The sequence below is a fragment of the Caenorhabditis elegans genome, chromosome III (genome assembly GCF_000002985.6).
Source record: "Caenorhabditis elegans chromosome III".
Taxonomy (NCBI): domain Eukaryota; kingdom Metazoa; phylum Nematoda; class Chromadorea; order Rhabditida; family Rhabditidae; genus Caenorhabditis; species Caenorhabditis elegans.
The window spans coordinates 1294532-1315285 of NC_003281.10; the positions used below are offsets into that span (position 1 = coordinate 1294532).

At 34.7% G+C, this 20754-nt stretch overlaps 6 protein-coding genes, 1 non-coding gene and 1 pseudogene across 8 annotated transcripts; 4 read left to right on the forward strand and 4 right to left on the reverse strand.

The window, feature by feature from the left end:
* Positions 1–398: 398 nt before the first annotated feature.
* anr-53 lies at positions 399–3844 on the reverse strand. The gene is made up of 2 exons (NR_101787.1): positions 3744–3844; positions 399–3025 (listed from the first exon to the last, which is right to left on the reverse strand).
* fbxa-35 (F-box domain-containing protein) lies at positions 1135–2611 on the forward strand. The gene is made up of 3 exons (NM_064974.3): positions 1135–1235; positions 1628–2264; positions 2326–2611. Exons 1-3 carry the CDS (start codon positions 1153–1155, stop codon positions 2536–2538), a joined length of 933 nt encoding a protein of 310 aa, NP_497375.1. The 5' UTR covers positions 1135–1152; the 3' UTR covers positions 2539–2611.
* Positions 3373–4953, forward strand: fbxa-28 (F-box domain-containing protein; the record flags this gene model as incomplete). The annotated part of the gene is made up of 3 exons (NM_064975.1): positions 3373–3425; positions 4090–4717; positions 4759–4953. 3 exons carry the CDS (start codon positions 3373–3375, stop codon positions 4951–4953), a joined length of 876 nt encoding a protein of 291 aa, NP_497376.1.
* A 4229-nt stretch (positions 4954–9182) lies between these two features.
* On the forward strand, positions 9183–10930 carry fbxa-75 (DUF38 domain-containing protein; the record flags this gene model as incomplete). The annotated part of the gene is made up of 3 exons (NM_064976.1): positions 9183–9271; positions 9316–9943; positions 10682–10930. The coding sequence occupies 3 exons, from the start codon at positions 9183–9185 to the stop codon at positions 10928–10930; spliced, it is 966 nt and encodes a 321-aa protein (NP_497377.1).
* A 254-nt stretch (positions 10931–11184) lies between these two features.
* On the reverse strand, positions 11185–13763 carry fbxa-79 (F-box domain-containing protein). Its single transcript, NM_064977.3, has 3 exons — positions 13666–13763; positions 12303–12957; positions 11185–11467 (listed from the first exon to the last, which is right to left on the reverse strand). Exons 1-3 carry the CDS (start codon positions 13716–13718, stop codon positions 11273–11275), a joined length of 903 nt encoding a protein of 300 aa, NP_497378.2. The 5' UTR covers positions 13719–13763; the 3' UTR covers positions 11185–11272.
* Positions 13764–14655: 892 nt separating this feature from the next.
* Y82E9BL.12 (Methyltransferase FkbM domain-containing protein) lies at positions 14656–16695 on the forward strand (the record flags this gene model as incomplete). The annotated part of the gene is made up of 6 exons (NM_001381728.1): positions 14656–14814; positions 15056–15223; positions 15494–15562; positions 15609–15762; positions 15808–15878; positions 16389–16695. 6 exons carry the CDS (start codon positions 14656–14658, stop codon positions 16677–16679), a joined length of 912 nt encoding a protein of 303 aa, NP_001368051.1. The 3' UTR covers positions 16680–16695.
* A 1-nt stretch (position 16696) lies between these two features.
* On the reverse strand, positions 16697–18591 carry fbxa-20 (annotated as a pseudogene). Its single transcript has 3 exons — positions 18539–18591; positions 17195–17814; positions 16697–16900 (listed from the first exon to the last, which is right to left on the reverse strand). Coding segments are annotated over exons 1-3 (877 nt in total).
* A 174-nt stretch (positions 18592–18765) lies between these two features.
* On the reverse strand, positions 18766–20679 carry fbxa-80 (F-box domain-containing protein). Its single transcript, NM_064980.6, has 3 exons — positions 20569–20679; positions 19510–20134; positions 18766–19038 (listed from the first exon to the last, which is right to left on the reverse strand). The coding sequence occupies exons 1-3, from the start codon at positions 20649–20651 to the stop codon at positions 18841–18843; spliced, it is 906 nt and encodes a 301-aa protein (NP_497381.2). The 5' UTR covers positions 20652–20679; the 3' UTR covers positions 18766–18840.
* Between the last annotated feature and the right edge of the window lie 75 nt (positions 20680–20754).

The window sequence follows — 20754 nt, forward strand, 5'->3', positions numbered from 1 at the left end:
TGACACGACCTACGATGAAAAAATTTTAAAACTTTCTAGAAGTTTTGGAAAAATATTTGAAAAAAAGTACAAAAACTTATGGGACAACCTGATAGTAGAGATTTAGAGAAAGAAAGACCCAACCCATTGCAAAAAATACATGCAATGTTACGAAATTGACAATGTTTTGTAGATTTTTGAACGTTAAAAAATTTTTATTTTAGTTTTACTATAAAATGTTATAAGCTGAGTCCTAAGTATATATTAAGCCTGAAAATTGTCAAAAAGTAAAATTTCTCCAAACTTGAGCTGTACAAAATGGCTGCACAAAAGATTGTTCATTTTGTTCAATTGTCATGAATTTTTGAAGAATTGGCGTTTGAGTGAAACTCGGTTTCTAAATTCAAAAATGAAATTATCACAAATACTAGAGCATTTATTAATTTGAATTTTAATCCAAAATTTCTATATGTTTCTCTCAACTCTCTACTTTGTTTCAAAATAGCAAATATCTTTGAGTAGTGATTTGGAGAAAGAAAAAAAACAAATGAAACGATGAACAGAAATTTAGATATATATTGAGATTAGAAAAAGTTATCACGAAATTGAACGATCAATATAAAAACAATTGATAACATAAATGTACAATTTCCTTATAAATAGACCGTTTACACATAAAACTGAAACAGTGATCATTTCTGGTGAAATAATGAGTAAATGTCTTTTTTCTGAGGAAGATGAATCAGAATACAGTTTCTGTTATCAATAGAACTGCATGTGATGGTCAAGAAACAATTCTCTCTCACTATCATTTTTCATTTAAAATAATAGTCTCTCTATCAGTTAGATAACGCCATTGCTTATTGTTACTTGACCAAGACCGTAACAGGCTGTTTTATGTATTGATAATAAAATTTGTATTCTGAGTCATATTTCTCAGAAAGAAAGACACTATCTTATTACTTTTGCAGAGAATTGCGTCTTTCTTTCCCTAAACTTCTAACTTCTATTAAAAAAAAACATCGTGTTCATCTTTTGCTTTTCACATATTTTATTATGTGGTAATTCAGTGTCTATTAGTAGTTTCATTTTTAAGTACAATAAACCGTGAATATATATTAACCTTACGCAACTTCGATTCTCATTTCTAAACTTTCAGATAAACTTCCAAACATGTCTGCTAAACGGCTAACTCTGCTTGATCTGCCTATAACAGTTGCGAATCACGTTCTGGAGAAGCTTGAAATCGAGGAATTGTGAGTATTTAAGACTAACGTACAAGCTAACTAAGTACTATCTACATATGTATCTAACGAGTTTTGAATATTCGTTGGTCTTCAATATGCCATAATGTGAAAATGATGGTGTTATTGATGAATTTTCCTAAAAATTTAGCTGCTTCAGAGCAGGTTCAGTAAATTATAACTAACTGGGGTACTTATTGGTTTCATTCCCCAAAAAATTTTTTTATTTTACAAATTTCAATTAACCACAAAAAAAACGTGAACTTTTTGGAACGAATTGTAGAAATGGATGCTTTGCTCCGTACCTGTGCTCACGTTTTCAATTTGAAAAGTGGAAAATTAAATTTTAGAAAATTTAAACATTTTGGGTTGAACGAAACCCATAAAAACCTAACTGGTTCCAGGCTGACCTGCCGAAAAGTTTGTCGAACTTTACGGACCGCTGTTGATAAACTTGGAGCTCACTTCACCAACCTCAGAGTTTGGTTGCAGAGTAACCGAGTTTCGATAGATCTCGACAGAATTACCATCACCTACTCTAGTTCATCTCTTGGTGGAACATATGTGAAGTGCGACTATCGGCGACGGAAAAAGAAATATATAAGAGATGATAACTATTTGAAGATAGCTTTCAATGACTTGAAAATATTTCAAAAGCATGCTTCTTGTCTAATGATTCAAACCATTTTGGAAGGAAAAGATAGAGAATATGTTGTCCACTCTCTAGTAGACGTCTTAAAAGAGGAAGAGAATATCCACATGAAAACTATACGTCTGCATCATGACTTATCAATTGACGATATGTTATTAATCCTTCCATTATTCAATAGTCAAACATTGAGAAGCATTGAATTAGGAGGAATGTTTTCAGATCACGAGTTTAAAAGAATAACTCATTTGGATCAATGGAAAAAGGCAAAGCACTTCAATTTTTGGGATTCCTGGTTTAAATTTCAACCAATCGAACATTTCTTGCATTTTGAGGAGTTTACTTTTGATACTCAAGATTTTCCAATACAAAATGTGATTAAAATTCGAGATGTAAGTTCGAAGTTATAACTTTGATAATGAATTATGGTTTTATAACCAAACAAATTTTCAGGATCTGCTGCAAAGATGTACTTTCCAGAAATGCACAATTACGTTTCTAAAAATAAATTTCACGCCTCTCGAGTTTGCAAGAATATTTCAACCGGATTATGCTGGTGGCGATGACTTCACCCTGGAGTATTCAAACGGGAAATCCAGATTTGACATATCTTTTGGAGATTCCGAATTTTGTGACATGTGGATGTTCAAAATGAAAAGATGCTAACTAATTTTGTTTCGTATTATTTTCTATTGTCATTTTTATATATTCATCTGTATGAAAACTCCACAATGATTTCTGGAAAATGTTGTGCCTGTGAATGGTTTATATTCTAACGGAAATTCAATCCAAGATGAACTTTGCGGCATCATCGGACTCGCTCTCCAACTTCTTTTTTGAATTTTGAGCTGAGAAATTGTATGAGTGATACAAATTGTGCATGTTTCAGTAGACTGTTAGTTTTGATGACGGGAAAACTAAGATTTCAGTGACCAAAATTGGATTTCAGTCTGAAAAACTGGGACTTTTTAATCAAACAATCAAGTTGGAGTTTTGCCGGGACAAAAATCTTGATCTGACTACAACAACTTGATTTTCAGAGCACAATTTATTATGTTAATTTTCAGAAGAATAACTTGATTCTAGATTTGTTCATTTTTCAATCAAAATAATAGTCTCTTAATCAGTTAGATAACACCATTGCTTATTGTTTCTAGACCGTCACAGGAAGTTTTATTGATAACAGAAACTGTATTCTGACTCATCTTCCTCAGAAAGTACGACACTATCCTATTATATCACCAAACGGTCTATTTATAAGGAGACTGTACGTTTAGGTTATCTACTGTTTTCATATTTTTCGTTAAATTTCATATTAACTTTTTTAATTAGTTATATAGGTACCTCAATCAATATATGGTAACTAAAAATTTTGATTTTCAGGTAACAAACTTTCCTCTCAAAATGTCCGGTTGCTTCCTAGATATAATGCCTGGTTTGAAATGGTTTTCTAATTTATCAAAACGTCGAAGAATTTTACAACAGGAGAGCCCACTCAATATGCCTCTGGACATTGCTAACCATGTTTTTGAAAAGTTGGAGCCTATGGATCTGTGAGTTGTGATGAGATCTTTGAAAAAAGTGTGTAGTTCTAAAAAGGTCCCGTTACGAAAACCCAGGGGTTGCTGTACTTTCTCATGCCTAATTGTAAGCAATAATCTGTGAAAAGTTCTGTATAAAACACATTCAAAATTGAAACAGTTTTAACAAACTTTTTAAATAAAAAAATGGGCTTACCACAAAAATTCATGGGGTTACTGTAATTTGGTGTTTAAATCTTGGAAGTTCAAAAATTTATGAGTTTTCATAAGAAATATGAAAATTTCAACAACATTCTTGGCGGATATATTAAAAATTATGAAATTTTGTACTTAAAGGTGGAGTACCGAAATTTGAGACTTTGTTTTTTTTAGACCCAAAATGATCCAAAACTACCGAATTTTGTAATGAGACGTTCTGAAAATTTTTCAAAAAAAAGTTATGGCGGCTCAAAGTTTTGAAAAAAGGCTCTTTTTTAGCTGAAATCTCAAATTTTGGCATTTTTCAGTGTCGCAACGTCTTGCAAAAAAACGCAAAACTTTAACGTCTCATCACAAAATTCGGTAGTTTTGGACGATTTTGGGTCTAAAAAAAGCAAAGTCTCAAATTTCGGTACTCCACCTTCGGTACTATACCTCAAAAATTTGGGTCCCGCCACGAAAACTCTACAAATTTCAGATGGGTTTGTCGTAACGTGTGTCAAGGACTGAGACACGCTGTGGATGGATTTGGAATTCATTTTAACACAATCGAATTTAGTATACAAGACAGAAGCATTTGTATTTCACTGGACAACGAAACTATACACTACAATCAACTGCCAAATGAAATAGACACATCTGTGACTTACAAGAATCAGGAAAAGATTTTCGAAGGAAAAAACTACTTAGAAGTAGCGTTAAAGGACTTTGGAATACTATTGAATTACACATCGGAATTGAAAATATCTGCTGATCCCAAATGCTACACCAGAATGCATTCGAAACTTCTTCTGAAAACTTGGAAATGGCAAAAATGGAATCACGTCAAGAAACTAGACTTTTCGATAGTACACCTTGATTTTATACTTGATATACTTCCACACTTCAATTCTAAAGGGCTGGAAAGTATAACAATGCGGAGTATTCACTTAGATCATCAATTTGAACAAATCACAAAATTGGATCAATGGAAAAACACTAAAATCTTACATTTGAAAAATGAAGCGATGAAGTTGTGTCCTCCCTTTAAATACCTATTTCAATTCACTGAGTTTGATGTCAACGCATTTTATTTTTCAATTCAAAATGCTGTTCAATTCAGAGATGTAAGTGATAATTCTGATGCTTTCATTAACATGAATTTCAGGATCTACTAAGAAGAAAAACATTCGAAAAGTGCGCAGTCCGTTTTACTAGTTTAGATGCACGTGATTATAGCATTCAATATGCGATTGTATTCAAGCCGGACTATCATTACGAAGATGAGTACGAATATTCAAACGATATGGGCAAACTTGCATTCAGCTCTCCTTATTATGGATTGTTCATAAAGAGATGTTGACAAAAATTGTAGTATTCTTAAATATGTAATTGTCTAATAATTTTCTTTAAATGAACGGGCTTATGTTCGGAAAATCTTTTGTTAAAATTGCTCTACACTAGGGCTCCCATGAGGTCGCCGCAATTGAAACAAATCATAGCTCATTCGATTAACCATATCAAGATCTTCAAAAAAACTATAAAAGTTTGAAAAGTTAGGAGTCAAATATTTTTTAAAATAATACCAAAAAGTTGCAGTGTGGAGATAGGGGAGGGCATTTGATTTATTTGGTGAAGCCAGAGAGTAAAATAATTGGTGAAGCCAGAGAGTAAAATAGTTGGTGAAGCCAGAGAGTAAAATAATTGGTGAAGCCAGAGAGTAATTTATTTGGTGAAGCCAGAGAGTAAAATAATTGGTGAAGCCAGAGAGTAAAATAATTGGTGAAGCCAGAGAGTAAAATAATTGGTGAAGCCAGAGAGTAATTTATTTGGTGAAGCCAGAGAGTAAAATAATTGGTGAAGCCAGAGAGTAATTTATTTGGTGAAGCCAGAGAGTAAAATAATTGGTGAAGCCAGAGAGTAAAATAATTGGTGAAGCCAGAGAGTAATTTATTTGGTGAAGCCAGAGAGTAAAATAATTGGTGAAGCAGAGAGTAAAATAATTGGTGAAGCAGAGAGTAAAATAATTGGTGAAGCAGAGAGTAAAATAATTGGTGAAGCCAGAGAGTAAAATAATTGGTGAAGCCAGAGAGTAATTTATTTGGTGAAGCCAGAGAGTAAAATAATTGGTGAAGCCAGAGAGTAAAATAATTGGTGAAGCCAGAGAGTAATTTATTTGGTGAAGTCAGAGAGTAATTTATTTGGTGAAGCCAGAGAGTAAAATAATTGGTGAAGCCAGAGAGTAAAATAATTGGTGAAGCCAGAGAGTAATTTATTTGGTGAAGCCAGAGAGTAATTTATTTGGTGAAGCCAGAGAGTAATTTATTTGGTGAAGCCAGAGAGTAATTTATTTGGTGAAGCCAGAGAGTAATTTATTTGGTGAAGCCAGAGAGTAAAATAATTGGTGAAGCCAGAGAGTAATTTATTTGGTGAAGCCAGAGAGTAAAATAATTGGTGAAGCCAGAGAGTAAAATAATTGGTGAAGCCAGAGAGTAATTTATTTGGTGAAGCCAGAGAGTAAAATATTTGGTGAAGCCAGAGAGTAAAATAATTGGTGAAGCCAGAGAGTAATTTATTTGGTGAAGCCAGAGAGTAAAATAATTGGTGAAGCCAGAGAGTAAAATAATTGGTGAGGCCAGAGAGTAAAATAATTAGTGAAGCCAGAGAGTAAAATAATTGGTGAAGCCAGAGAGTAAAATAATTGGTGAAGCCAGAGAGTAAAATAATTGGTGAAGCCAGAGTGTAAAATAATTGGTGAAGCCAGAGAGTAAAATAATTGGTGAAGCCAGAGAGTAAAATAATTGGTGAAGCCAGAGAGTAAAATAATTGGTGAAGCCAGAGAGTAAAATAATTGGTGAGGCCAGAGAGTAAAATAATTAGTGAAGCCAGAGAGTAAAATAATTAGTGAAGCCAGAGAGTAAAATAATTGGTGAAGCCAGAGAGTAAAATAATTAGTGAAGCCAGAGAGTAAAATAATTGGTGAAGCCAGAGAGTAAAATAATTGGTGAAGCCAGAGAGTAAAATAATTGGTGAAGCAGAGAGTAAAATAATTGGTGAGGCCAGAGAGTAAAATAATTAGTGAAGCCAGAGAGTAAAATAATTGGTGAAGCCAGAGAGTAAAATAATTAGTGAAGCCAGAGAGTAAAATAATTGGTGAAGCCAGAGAGTAAAATAATTAGTGAAGCCAGAGAGTAAAATAATTGGTGAAGCCAGAGAGTAAAATAATTGGTGAAGCCAGAGAGTAAAATAATTGAGTAATTTATTTGGTGAAGCCAGAGAGTAAAATAATTGGTGAAGCCAGAGAGTAATTTATTTGGTGAAGCCAGAGAGTAAAATAATTGGTGAAGCCAGAGAGTAAAATAATTGGTGAAGCCAGAGAGTAAAATAATTGGTGAAGCCAGAGAGTAAAATAATTGGTGAAGTCAGAGAGTAATTTATTTGGTGAAGCCAGAGAGTAAAATAATTGGTGAAGCCAGAGAGTAATTTATTTGGTGAAGCCAGAGAGTAATTTATTTGGTGAAGCCAGAGAGTAAAATAATTGGTGAAGCCAGAGAGTAAAATAATTGGTGAAGCCAGAGAGTAATTTATTTGGTGAAGCAAGAGAGTAATTTATTTGGTGAAGCCAGAGAGTAAAATAATTGGTGAAGCCAGAGAGTAAAATAATTGGTGAAGCCAGAGAGTAAAATAATTGGTGAAGCCAGAGAGTAATTTATTTGGTGAAGCCAGAGAGTAAAATAATTGGTGAAGCCAGAGAGTAAAATAATTGGTGAAGCCAGAGAGTAAAATAATTGGTGAAGCCAGAGAGTAAAATAATTGGTGAAGCCAGAGAGTAAAATAATTGGTGAAGCCAGAGAGTAATTTATTTGGTGAAGCCAGAGAGTAAAATAATTGGTGAAGCCAGAGAGTAAAATAATTGGTGAAGCCAGAGAGTAAAATAGTTGGTGAAGCAGAGAGTAAAATAATTGGTGAAGCCAGAGAGTAATTTATTTGGTGAAGCCAGAGAGTAAAATAATTGGTGAAGCCAGAGAGTAAAATAATTGGTGAAGCCAGAGAGTAATTTATTTGGTGAAGCCAGAGAGTAATTTATTTGGTGAAGCCAGAGAGTAATTTATTTGGTGAAGCCAGAGAGTAATTTATTTGGTGAAGCCAGAGAGTAATTTATTTGGTGAAGCCAGAGAGTAAAATAATTGGTGAAGCCAGAGAGTAATTTATTTGGTGAAGCCAGAGAGTAAAATAATTGGTGAAGCCAGAGAGTAAAATAATTGGTGAAGCCAGAGAGTAATTTATTTGGTGAAGCCAGAGAGTAAAATATTTGGTGAAGCCAGAGAGTAAAATAATTGGTGAAGCCAGAGAGTAATTTATTTGGTGAAGCCAGAGAGTAAAATAATTGGTGAAGCCAGAGAGTAAAATAATTGGTGAAGCCAGAGAGTAAAATAATTGGTGAAGCCAGAGAGTAAAATAATTGGTGAAGCCAGAGAGTAAAATAATTGGTGAAGTCAGAGAGTAATTTATTTGGTGAAGCCAGAGAGTAAAATAATTGGTGAAGCCAGAGAGTAAAATAATTGGTGAAGCCAGAGAGTAAAATAATTGGTGAAGCCAGAGAGTAATTTATTTGGTGAAGCCAGAGAGTAAAATAATTGGTGAAGCCAGAGAGTAAAATAATTGGTGAAGCCAGAGAGTAAAATAATTGGTGAAGCCAGAGAGTAAAATAATTGGTGAAGCCAGAGAGTAAAATAATTAGTGAAGCCAGAGAGTAAAATAATTGGTGAAGCCAGAGAGTAAAATAATTGGTGAAGCCAGAGAGTAAAATAATTGGTGAAGCCAGAGAGTAAAATAATTGGTGAGGCCAGAGAGTAAAATAATTAGTGAAGCCAGAGAGTAAAATAATTAGTGAAGCCAGAGAGTAAAATAATTAGTGAAGCCAGAGAGTAAAATAATTGGTGAAGCCAGAGAGTAAAATAATTAGTGAAGCCAGAGAGTAAAATAATTAGTGAAGCCAGAGAGTAAAATAATTGGTGAAGCCAGAGAGTCTGTGAAGTTGTGTCCGCCCTTTGAATACCTCTTTCACTTCACTGAGTTTCATGTTAACGCATTTTATTTTGCAATACATAATGCTATTCAATTCAGAGATTTAAGTGATATTTGGGATGTTTCCGATGAATTGTTCATAAGGAGATGTTGAGATGAATATGTTTATTATTCTTCAATAAATACATTTCTGATCAACCTCTTCAAGTGGAGTACATTTGCTTTTTCAATAGCCCAAAACTGCCGAATTTTGTAATGAGACGCTGTTTACCCTTATGTATTTCTTCACAGCCCATACGATGAGACAAATCCAATTTTCCTCCATTTTTGCCAAATATTTTCCTATTAAAATACAACATATTTTGAGGAGCTTAAGAATGAGCAATTGTACCATAAACGTCATATAAAATTAATACTTGTTTACATCGTTCAATTTTACTGTTTCTTATCACTTGTACAATTCCTCAGCTCTAAATTCAACCTATAAAAACTCTGTTGGGGTTTCATTCATTATTTTTTAAATTTTATTTTCCTCTTGCTGGTTGAAATGTATTTTTGCTGATAATGGAGCAAGAGTCTAAGATTGCCACATTTTACGATTTGCCTAAAAGCTTCATTAGCGACGCTGTAAGCAGAATTGATATTGTTGATAGGTATTTAAACTAATTAACAACTAATTGTAATGAGAATATTTCAGATTGGTGGTTCAAAAGTTGTCCAAATATTTGAGAGCTATCGTTTTTGGCCTTCCACCGTTGAAGTTAAAACTTAATCTGGAAATAGATGCTCGTCTAATAAAGACAATGTTCAACAATTGTGAAGCGGAGTACGTCAACATCTACGATGAATACACAGGTGTTTGTAGAGTGCGGTCAACCAAAACATTCGAGGGAAACTACTTACAAACAGCTCTCAATGATATAAAAATGATAGCCAAAAATAATGCGACAGAATTGTATTTTTCCTCACTTGAAAAATCGAACAAATTGGGCGCAAGCCTGTACGAAGACTCGGAAAATGCCGGAGCAGAAGAGATGAATATTAGTTCGGGGACAATCGAGTTTAAGGACTTTTACCACAAGGAGATTGCCACAATTCTATCCTATTTCAAAAAAGGAGTGTTTGAACAAATCATCTTTCGCGGTTGCAAGTCCGATGGAGGCATGGAGCAAATTTACAAACTCGAGCCGTGGAGAATGGCAAAAAACTTTTTCTCAGAATGGGACGTCGAATTGAATGGTAGTCTTTTGCATTTTTTTCATTTTACCGGGTTTATAATTCACATTAACACCATCACAGACGAAATGGCAATGGAAATTAGAGATGTGAGCGTGTTTTTTTAAAGGTGGAGTAGCGCCAGTAGGGAAATTGCTTTAAAACACGCTTACCACAATGACCAAATATTATAGTTAAAAATTTTTTTAAAAATTTCTCAATTTTATATGATTTTTTGAAAATTGTAAAAATCTCGAATTGCATCAAATTCCTATTTTTTACCGCCACGCTTGCATTATTTTAACTTTTATTTATTAATTTTTCTTATTTTGATTGATTTTTCATGTTTTTTGAGTAATTTTACTGGAAATTTAATGAAAAATTCAAGATAAATGTAATTTTTTTATTAAAAAGCGGGCGCTAAAGCCTAAATCTTTGAAATAGATTATTTCAGGCTCAACGTCGTTGAGAAACGTACTATCTCTGTTTTCAATTATTTTTAGTAAAAAATGTACATTTATCTTGAATTTTTCATTAAATTTTCAGTAAAATTACTCAAAATAAACATGAAAAATCAATCAAAAATAAGAAAAATTGATAAATAAAAGTATATGCAAGCGCGCTCCATCGAACATCGAACTATTGGCGGTAATTCAAATAGGAATTTGATGCAATTCGATATTTTTTCAATTTTCAAAAATCATATAAAATTTAGAAAATTTTTTTAAATTTTTTTACTATGATATTTGGTCATTGTGGTATTATAGGCATGTTTTAAAGCAATTTCCCCACTGGCGCTACTCCACCTTTACTCTTTTGTTCTAGTTGAACAATTCAATTTTTCTCAGATTCTGTTCAAACGCGAGATTTTCGAATGGTGTGACATTCATTGCAATTCATCCGACTTTTCTCCACGTAAACTTGCTAAAGTGTTTCAAGCAGACTATATTGGTGGCGACAGTTTTCAAGTTAACTACTCCAACGACATCTCCAATTTTAGAATTATTTCGGAACTTTATGTCATTCGACCTACAAGCGACAAACCACAAACTAAAGACTGGTGGAGAGTTGTAATCAGAAAAGAAGGAATACCATGATCAATTTTTTTGCATTTTCACTTCGTAAAATGTTTTTAAATATCAATGTATACTGTTACATTATATATAAAAAAGGATTCTTCACATATTATGATTTATTGAAAACCGTTTTTTTTTAATTTCAAACTTCCATTTTTCGACCATATCCAAATAGTTTTTACAATGCATTCCAAATTTTGATTTCCCATTTGAATAATAAAGTTCAAAATCATCGCCACCAATCCGATTAAAATGCTCTTGCAACTTCAACAGGCTTGAAATTAGAGTTCATAATGAAAATAGAGCACAAATAAAGTTGGTTCAAACGGAGAAAATGTTTTTATTGAATTGAATTCAACTAGACTAAACTCTGGATATGTTTATATAACCATACTGTACTTCAAACGAGAATTTAGAATTTCCACTAGAATATTCGAATTTAGACTTGATGGTGTCATCGGATGGAAGTTCAGTTATAGTCTGAAATATTTCCGTCATCACAGGTAGTGTCCAACATTTTATATCGCAGCCGGTAAAATGTTCGTTTTTTAGAAGGATCTGCAAGAATTTTTTTTCAGTTGAACATTGTACAGTGCGCGTCAATGCTATAGGACCCCCCTCATTTTTCCGATATTGGGAAACTGAAAAATTTCCATGAAAAATTTTTGTGATATCCGGATTCAGCATGCCAAAAAACCTGTGTTCCTGTATTTTCACGAGTTTATCATTAAAACTGTAGACACACGGCAAATATTTCAAAAATTCAGTGCAAAAAATCTTGGAAATGCACTGTGAATTGAGAATATGAATTCCGTCAACTGTAGGTTTTTCCGCAAAGTTTTGGAGCAAGCAACGTTTATGGTACCTGTAGTGTAAAATGTGGGCTTCATTTTTTGAGTACTTTCTAAAAGATGTATCAAGCAGGAATATGCTTGAATATGTGCTTCATGAAATAATATAAGCTCAAGCTCATAAGTTACTTGTGAGCTTCTCGTTGAGCTTCAACGTCTAAAAATGTGAGAAAATAGTTAAAATGAAGATTCCGATCGTTACAAAAGTGGAAAACAGAACAAAATTGAGCTAATAACCAGATTTAAAACAGTTCTCAATCTTATTTTTTTGAAAATGGTCAAAAAGTCCGAGATTTTCAGTGAAAATTTTCGAAAATCTCAGGAGGTCCTATAGCAGTGACGCGGCCTAATTTTTGAAATATTACCCGTGTGTCTACAGTTTTAATGATAAACTCGTGAAAATACAGAAACACAGGTTTTTTGACATGCTGAATCCGGATATCACAAAAGTTTTTCATGAAAAATTGTCAGTTTCTCACTATTGAAGAAAATACGGGGGGTCCTATAGCCTTGACGCGCACTGTATAAAGCCTACTTCTCACCTCTTCAATCTTCCTAGCATCTTGAGCTGAAATCGTGAGCACTGTAATTGAAAACCACTTGCAATGAAAAAAAGATTCAATTGACACCGAGCTTGTGTCAAATCCCTTATATGGATTCAAGTGTAGACGTTTCGCCTTCTTCCACTGCTCCAATACAGTGATCTCCTCAAACTTGTTGAATTCCTCTTCATCATTATTTATTGCGATTCTTTCCAGCTTTCCTGCCTCGAAAAACGGTAAGAGATGAGCACATTGGGCAAGGCTCAGGTCTGTCAGGAGCAAACATTCTACATCTAGTGGCTTCACTGCTTGGAGTCTATCAGTTAAAGCATCAAAATTTTTAAATCTATCCTCAGAAAGTGAGTTTATAGACAGCAACAATGTCTTTAACGGCTTTTTCAAGCACATTTCCAGCACACTCAGCGCCATTTCAATACAGTCTGCTCCTACAATTGTTTTATCTCGGCGCTGGGTATCATCTTCAATATCCATCAGGCAATTCCCATGGATGTTATTTCTGCACTTGATGCAAATGTCATCTAATTCCATCTCAACACTTTTTTCGCTTGTAATTTTAAAGATAACATCCATGAATCCAATGCCATGGTGATCTACGGCAAGTCGCAGGTTACGGGACACTTTTCGGAGAGTTAGGCTGAAAAATGAGTAAATTTTGATATGCCAGCCCTAATTAGAAGGGAACTTTTTTCCGGAAATATTAGAAAATTTTAAGGGTTATATTTTGTGTTTCGGAAATTTTCAAATAGCTATTTTCCCAACCTAGATATAGATGTTTAAAGTTTGCAGGGTGAGAGAGTGTGGGAGGAGGGGAGACGCAGTGTGCGCGCGCCGCCTGCGTCTCTCCTCCTCCCACACTCTCTCTTGCTGCAAACTTTGAACGGCTGTATCTCGGTTGGGAAAAGAGCTATTTGAAAATTTTAAACTAGTGAAATGTAGCAAATTTTAAGAGCTTTCTGATTTTTAAAAGAAAATAACAATAATCCAAAGAAAAAACCAAGATAGTCAGAGGAACAAATTCCCGGATTGATTTCAGTGATCTTCTAGAGTCAAATTAAAAAATGTGCTAAAATGTGCTGAAAATGCGCTAAAAACTTGCTAAAATGTGCTAAAAAATTTCTAAAAAATTTCTAAAAAAGTGCTAAAAATGTTGTACTAAAATGTGGAAAAAAGTGCGCTAAAAATGTGCAAAAAAGTGCGCTAAAAATGTGCTTAAAATGTGCTTAAAATGTGCTTAAATGTGCTAAAAATGGGCTAAAATGTGCTAAAAATGTGCTAAAATATTTTTTTTTTAATTATTAAAAATTCAAATTGAAACAGCAACTAATTCGAGGTTAAAACTAACCGATTTCGTGGCTCCATTTTCTGTAATGTCTCATGAATTATTTCAATTGGCATTCCGTTGAAAGTTGGCTGGGAAGTCATTATATTGAAATCTGAAACGACTATATATACATATATATATATTAAATAGATATAAGTAAAAAAAATAAAATAAGAAACAAGTGTACACATATTTCGTAACATTGCATGTGTTTGGAAAAGGGTGTTTCTTTCTTTCTCTAAACCTCCAAGTAGATATCAACGAAATAAACCAAAAACAAATATTAACCTCCCGTCGTTATACATAAAACTGATAAGGGCTACAATTCTCACTTTCTCAAATCTAAACTTCCAAAAAAATCCTGCTTCAGATTTCAATACAGTTTCCATTAGGACATAAAAGGAAGAATGAATCCGCAAGCATCATATCAGCGATAATAGAGAAGTTATTAAATTTTATTGCACTTGTTTTATATGAAATTGTTTGCTAGAAATTTGTTCAGAAAAAACTATTTCTTGGCCATCTCGTGTACTTTGGCGCTTGAGAAGTTGTATCAAAGAATTAAAAATCACATATACAATGTCTAGCTTTTTGTTAAATCTTAAGTAATATTTACATATGAATATATATATTCTCAATAAAAGCCTGGCGAGTTCCGGGTAACAATTCATTTTTTGTTGTATACAGTGCCGGCTTATTGTTAAAAATATAATATTTTCCCTAAAAAATCGTGGACCCCCGGCTCCCATTTTTTGAGATTGTTGTGTCAGATATCGTTGTTCACAATGCCGCTTAAAGGTAAGCTACAACATTTAATGAGAAATTGTCCGTTACTGGCCCGCTACGCAAATTTGGCAAAAAAAACCAACAGAACCAACAGTTTTCATTTGTTATTTTGCGCAAAAAAAAATTGTAAAAAAGTCAGGTCTTTAGACCGCTACTCGCCTACAATCAGTGTTTTTAACAGACTATGCCTCGCTCCGGCGAAGCTCGGCATTCTTCTACATTTTTATGGCGGTTTTCCTGTTTGTCATGATCTCCACACTGAATCGTTCACAACAAGAAATGGATTCTAAGCGATCAGATCCCGTGGAGCTTCCGAAAACTGAGAAAAAAGAATTGACAACTGATTGGGACACTTTGGATGGAGTTGGGTACAGATTTGCAAAGGTAGGGGTAATGTAGTACTGTAGTTGTACTGTAGAGGTAATGTATGCGTAAAGTAGGGGACTGTATGGGTACTATAGAATTACTGTAGGATTACTGTAAGGGTACTGTAGGGATACTGAAGAGTAATGTAGTACTCTACAATTACTTGAGGGATACTGTATGGGGTACTGTAATGACCCTGTAAGGTTACTGTTGGATTACTGTAGTGTACATACTGTAGTAATAATGTAAGATTTTTCAGGATAAGGAAATCGTAATGGATCCCCGATTTGAAGAACTGGAAAAACTGCCAACTTGTGACCTGACAGTTGACAAGACCTCTCAAAAAATTGACATTCCAAAGCTGATGGACTCATTTCAAGACTGTATCAGGCCTATTGTAAATGAATGGAAAAATGATTTGAAAGCGGTTTGTTAAAATTTTGTGACAAAAAACCTTTAAAACCCCCATCAGATGAACACGAAATGGCAAAAAACTGAAATTTGTGACAAAGTATTCAAGGACGTGGCGACAGTTCCAATGTCAAATTTACATGAAGTCAAATGGGCCATTCTGCCAACTTGTGAGAGTTTGTGGGGATACGGTATGGGTAAGAGTACTGTAGGGGCTGCAGGGTTGTTGTAGGATTACTGTAGGATTACTGTAGGAGTACTGTGAGGCCATTGTAATTTTTTCCAGAAAGAGGAGAACATAATGGTAACGCTGGGTATTGGTCATGACACTATGGCGGAAGAAAAACTGAACAGAGTAAGAATTTCTCACGAATCTAAAATTGCATAATTTATGTTTTCAGACTCTCCCCAACACGAAATTCTTCGGAGCCGACCCGATAATTGAGCCGAACCGCCAACTTTACACAGCTTTCGGAAAATACTTCCCGTTTGCAATTGGCAAGAAGCCTGGTTTCACGAAATTCCGAGTTCTTCCGAATCAAAATCAGAGAACAAGTTTGGTTAATTTTTGAATTTTGGGAACAAATTTTGAAAATTCAGGAAAGTACCAGTATCAAGATGTCACTACAATCCCGCTCACCTATTTTTTGTCTGACATTTTGGGCTTGGAGGTATTGTTTTTTGTGGGGGTTCTGTTGGGGTACTGTAGGGGTACTGTAGTGGTACTGTAGGGATACTGTAGGGGTATTGTATGGGTACTGCAGGGATACAATAAGGGTACTGTAGGGGTATTGCAGGGGTACTGTAATGGTACTGTAGGATTAAAGAAGGGGTACTGTAGGGGCACTTTTGGGATACTGTAGGATTACTGTAGTAATACTGATGTATGGGCATGACGGGGCACTGTAGGGATACTGTAGGGGTACTGTAGGGGTACTGTAGGACTACTGTTGGAGTGCTGTGGGGGTCTTGTAGTGGTACTGTAGGGGTACTGTAGTGGTACTATAGGAATACTGTAGGTGTACTGTAGTATTACTGTAGAACTGCTGCTGTATGGGCAGAACAGGGTTACTGTAGGGGAACTAAAACGATACTGTAGGGGTACTGTAGAGGTACTGTATGGTTACTGTAGGGTTACTGTAGCTTCCAAACACTTTAGCCCTGAGCATAAGCCATTACAGCAAATCGATATTGCGTGGATCGATATCGAAGGCGGCGAGTTTGAATTCCTCGACCAACTGCACAAAGGTGGTCCACTGGACGAAAAAGGAGTCTCGATTTGCCAATTCAACCTGGAAGTTCACTCGAAATTCCACCCACCTGGAGCTCAGATCTATCACGATTTTGTGTTCAAAGTGCTCGAGGACAGGCGCTACGTCTTCCTGAAACCGGCACACAGCGATTCTGGCGTACATCGCATGTTCTTTTTTAATTTGGAAAACGAGAAATGTGTTAGGAAATTTCTTCAATAAAGTAGTTTTAGTTAGTATTAACATTTATCGATTGAAAATTTATGATAGAAGGACATTAATTCCGAGCACTCTATAGCAAAAGTGTTGGTCTGGTTTGAATAATTGAAGGTGTATTCTTTTCTGCCAAAATATCCCGGCTGAAATACAGTTGCAAGTTCGATTTGGTTAATGCTGTTGAACCAGATAATGCACTTTTTGAATGTACTTCTAGGCAAGAGATTCTGAAATTTTATTTTTAAAAATATAACTTAAAATAAGGGCTTCCATGAGGCCGCCTGGGCCGGCCCACGCCGCATGTATAGTGCTGCACGGAACCCCGAACATGTCGGCCGCTTCCAAATAAGTACCTTTTTGCACTAAGCTGCGCACACACCAAGTTACTCATTTCACGCCAAGCTGCGGAACCCCGAACGTGTCGACCGCTTCCAAATAACCACCTTTCGCACTTCGCTGCACAAACACAGCTGGGAGCCCGATTTAAAACTAAAATTCAAAATTAAAGCTTTCCGACTTACATCTCTAATTCGAATTGCACTTTCCACTGAAACATTGCCCATTTTCACAGAAAACTCTTCTAAATTAAACAGATATTCCAGATGTTCACAGTTGAACCGAGCACTCCAAAATTCGAAGGTTTTCGCATTTTTCCATTGATCCAAATTAGCAATCCGTTCGAAGCGGTTAGTGGTGTTAGTGTACCACATTTCGATGTCTTCTAGAACTTTTGGGTTGAAATAAGGGAGAATCGATAAAATTTCGTTGAATCTAAATTGATAAAAGTAGATTTTGGTCGCACAAACGAATTTCTTGGTTTTCAACGCTTTTATCAAAGATTTCATAGAATCTCGTTTATTTTTCGTGTGATTTGTAAGATTGAATTTCGAAACTCGACTTAAAATTATGCCCAAATCCTTGAAAGCTAGTTTTATGTAATTTGTTCCATCGATTCTTTTTTCCTGTTCATTATGAGTCACAATCGAGCTATCATTCTCTGCGGGGGCGTATTCTGATCCGGATTTTGTCGAATGTTTTGTAAATGCTATCACTCCATATATCCAATGACACCTTATCAAAGGTAATTCCAAATTTATCGACAGCGGTTCTCAAACTTTGGCACACTTTTCGGCAGGTTAGTCTGAAAGGAAAATGTCGCTGACATTTGACCGAAAAATTGGTAACTTTTTGGTAAAATTTGGTGAAATTTGGTAACTTTTTGGTAAAATTTGATAATTTTTTGGTAAAATTTGGTAACTTTTGATAAAATTTGGTAACTTTTCGGTGAAAATTCGGTAACTTTTTGATAAAATTCGGTAACTTTTTGGTAAAATTTGGTAATTTTTTGGTAAAATTTAGTAACTTTTTGGTAAAATTCGGTAACTTTTTGGTAAAATTTGGTAACTTTTTGGTAAAATTTGATAATTTTTTGGTAAAATTTGGTAATTTTTTGGTAAAATTTGGTAATTTTTTGATAAAATTTAGTATTTTTTTGGTAAAATTCGGTAACTTTTTGGTAAAATTTGGTAACTTTTTGGTAAAATTCGGTAACTTTTTGATAAAATTCGGTAACTTTTTTGGTAAAATTTGTTAACCTTTTTGGTGTTTTTCATACTTGAATCTTTTGAAATTCTCAGTACCAATCATGGATTTCAAATGATTCTTATATGGAAAACACACCACTTAACTGGTTTCACCAAGTTTCAACAAAATTGAAATTGATTTTTTTTTTCAAATTTTTCAAAATTTGTTTTTTGAGGAAATTGACTAAAATTGTGATGTTTTTTCTGTATTCTGAGATCTGAGGTAATGTGAGAAGTGCCCAGCTCGTGCTAGCCAGCATATTTTCAGCTCAAGAGACTTACAGATCCACGGGTTGAAGTTTTTCCAAAACTTGATCGGCAATTTCCAGAGGCATATCAAGCAAGTTGGGCGAAACATGACATAAAACACATTAGTTGCACGAAATTGTGAAAATTTTCGAAAGAGCCGGTAAGAAATCGCGCGAAATGAGAAGAGTTTTGGAAATAGGAATTTTGTTAGAAAACAGATTCTAAAAGATATATTTAATTAGAATGCGAAGAAAGTGATTCCAACAAATATATTCATTGCTTCAAACAAATAAAAATGTGAGGTTACTTCCTGCACTAAAAAAATTCCAAAAACTTCAATGATTTTGTTCAAAAACTCTCCGAATCCACAAGTGTGACGAATCGACTCTAATATTAAACTTGGCGGTGTTCGTCGTGTACTCAAAGCTATTTCCACCACCAGAATATTCGAAAACTTTTGCGATTTCGGTTTGAGTTGCCAAGAATCCGGCGTTTATCTCGCATTGAAGGAAGGTGTCGCGTTCGAGAAGGATCTGTAATATAGCTGATTTCTAACAAATTCACAATTTCAACAGTCAAAAAAATATTTCTACAACAATTCCCTTAATATCTAAAGCGAAAAAATGTATGTATACCCTTCAAAACCGGATTTTTTTTTTGAAATTTTGTATCAATATTACCCGGATATAATTACATAACTCTTAACTAAGACTCCCGGCGCCTCCGCCGGCCTCACAACGTCACCCACGCCGCATGTATAGTGCAAACCCCGAAAGTGTCGGCCGCTTCAAATAACTACCTTTTCGCACTACGCTGCGCACACGTCAAGTTGCGGAACCCTTAACGTGTCGGCCGCTTCCAAATGTCTACCTTTTTGCGCTACGTTGCGCACACACCAAGCTAGTCATCTCATGCCAAGCTGCGGAACCCCGAACGTGTCGGCCGCTTCCAAATTTTTTTTTCATTTTTTCGAAATATTCAAAATTCTTTTTTTTTAAACTTACATCTCTAACCTTAACCACATCTTCCATCAAAAGCCGGCCTACAGAAATGTAAAACTCGCGGAAATTAAAAAATTCCTCAATAGGAGCATCTTCACCATTTCCGCGGAAGTACACGGTTTGTGCTTCTCTCCACTGCGATAAGCGACACAGATCTTCAAATTTGTCCATATTTGTAACATTATCCAATCGAATTTCTTCTAGAAAACCTGGTTTGAAGATTGAGAGAAGGGTGATTATCTCAGTGCTTCCGAATATACCAAGATCTACTCTTTTCGCGGTAATGCCTCTTTTCATAGTGGCTCTCAGAGTTTGAACATGCTCCTCACGGTCTTCCCCTTCCATAGTTCCCATCAAAATCTTGAACGTTGCTATTCCACCTTCCAAGCATCCTGCCAAATCGTTGAATGCAATTTTCAAATGATTTTCTCCATCGATGCGACGTTCTCTATATTCAAGGTACTTTACAAGGCAGTCACCATTGCAATTTTCGTATGAAACTCGCTTTCCATCTAATGTTAGCAATATGCTATTTTCAGAGTAAAGTCCTGCGAATATTTCTGTGAATCCGAGTCCGATGTGGACAACAGCAGTTTTCAAGCTTCTGGACACTTTTTGGAGGACGAGTCTGAATTTTGCAAAGTAAGTAAGTTACCGAATTTTACCAAAAAGTTACCAAATTTTACCAAAAATATGCCAAATTTTCCCAAAAAGTTATCAAATTTTACCAAAAAGTTACCAAATTTTAGCAAAAAGTTACTAAAAATTTATTTAAAAAACCCAATTTTGCCAAAAATATACCAAGTTTTAGCAAAAAGTTACCAAATTTTACCGAAAAGTTACCAAATTTTAACAAAAAGTTACCAAATTTTAACAAAAAGTTACCAAATTTTAACAAAAAGTTACCAAATTTTAACAAAAAGTTACCAAATTTTAACAAAAAGTTACCAAATTTTAACAAAAAGTTACCAAGTTTTACCAAAAAGTTACCAAATTTTAATAAAAGTTACCAAGTTTTACCAAAAAGTTGATTAAGTTAATATTTGAAGCTGAATAGCTCACCGATCAATCGGCTCAGCTTTCTCGATAATTCGATAAATAACATCAATTGGTAAGTTGTTAAAAACTGGAGATACTTGAGACATTATGATCAATATCAAGAAACTGACCGAAAAGCGCAACAAATGATATAGTTTTGTGTTTGTTATCAGCAAACTGTTCAAATGATGTATGTGTACATACTTGGAA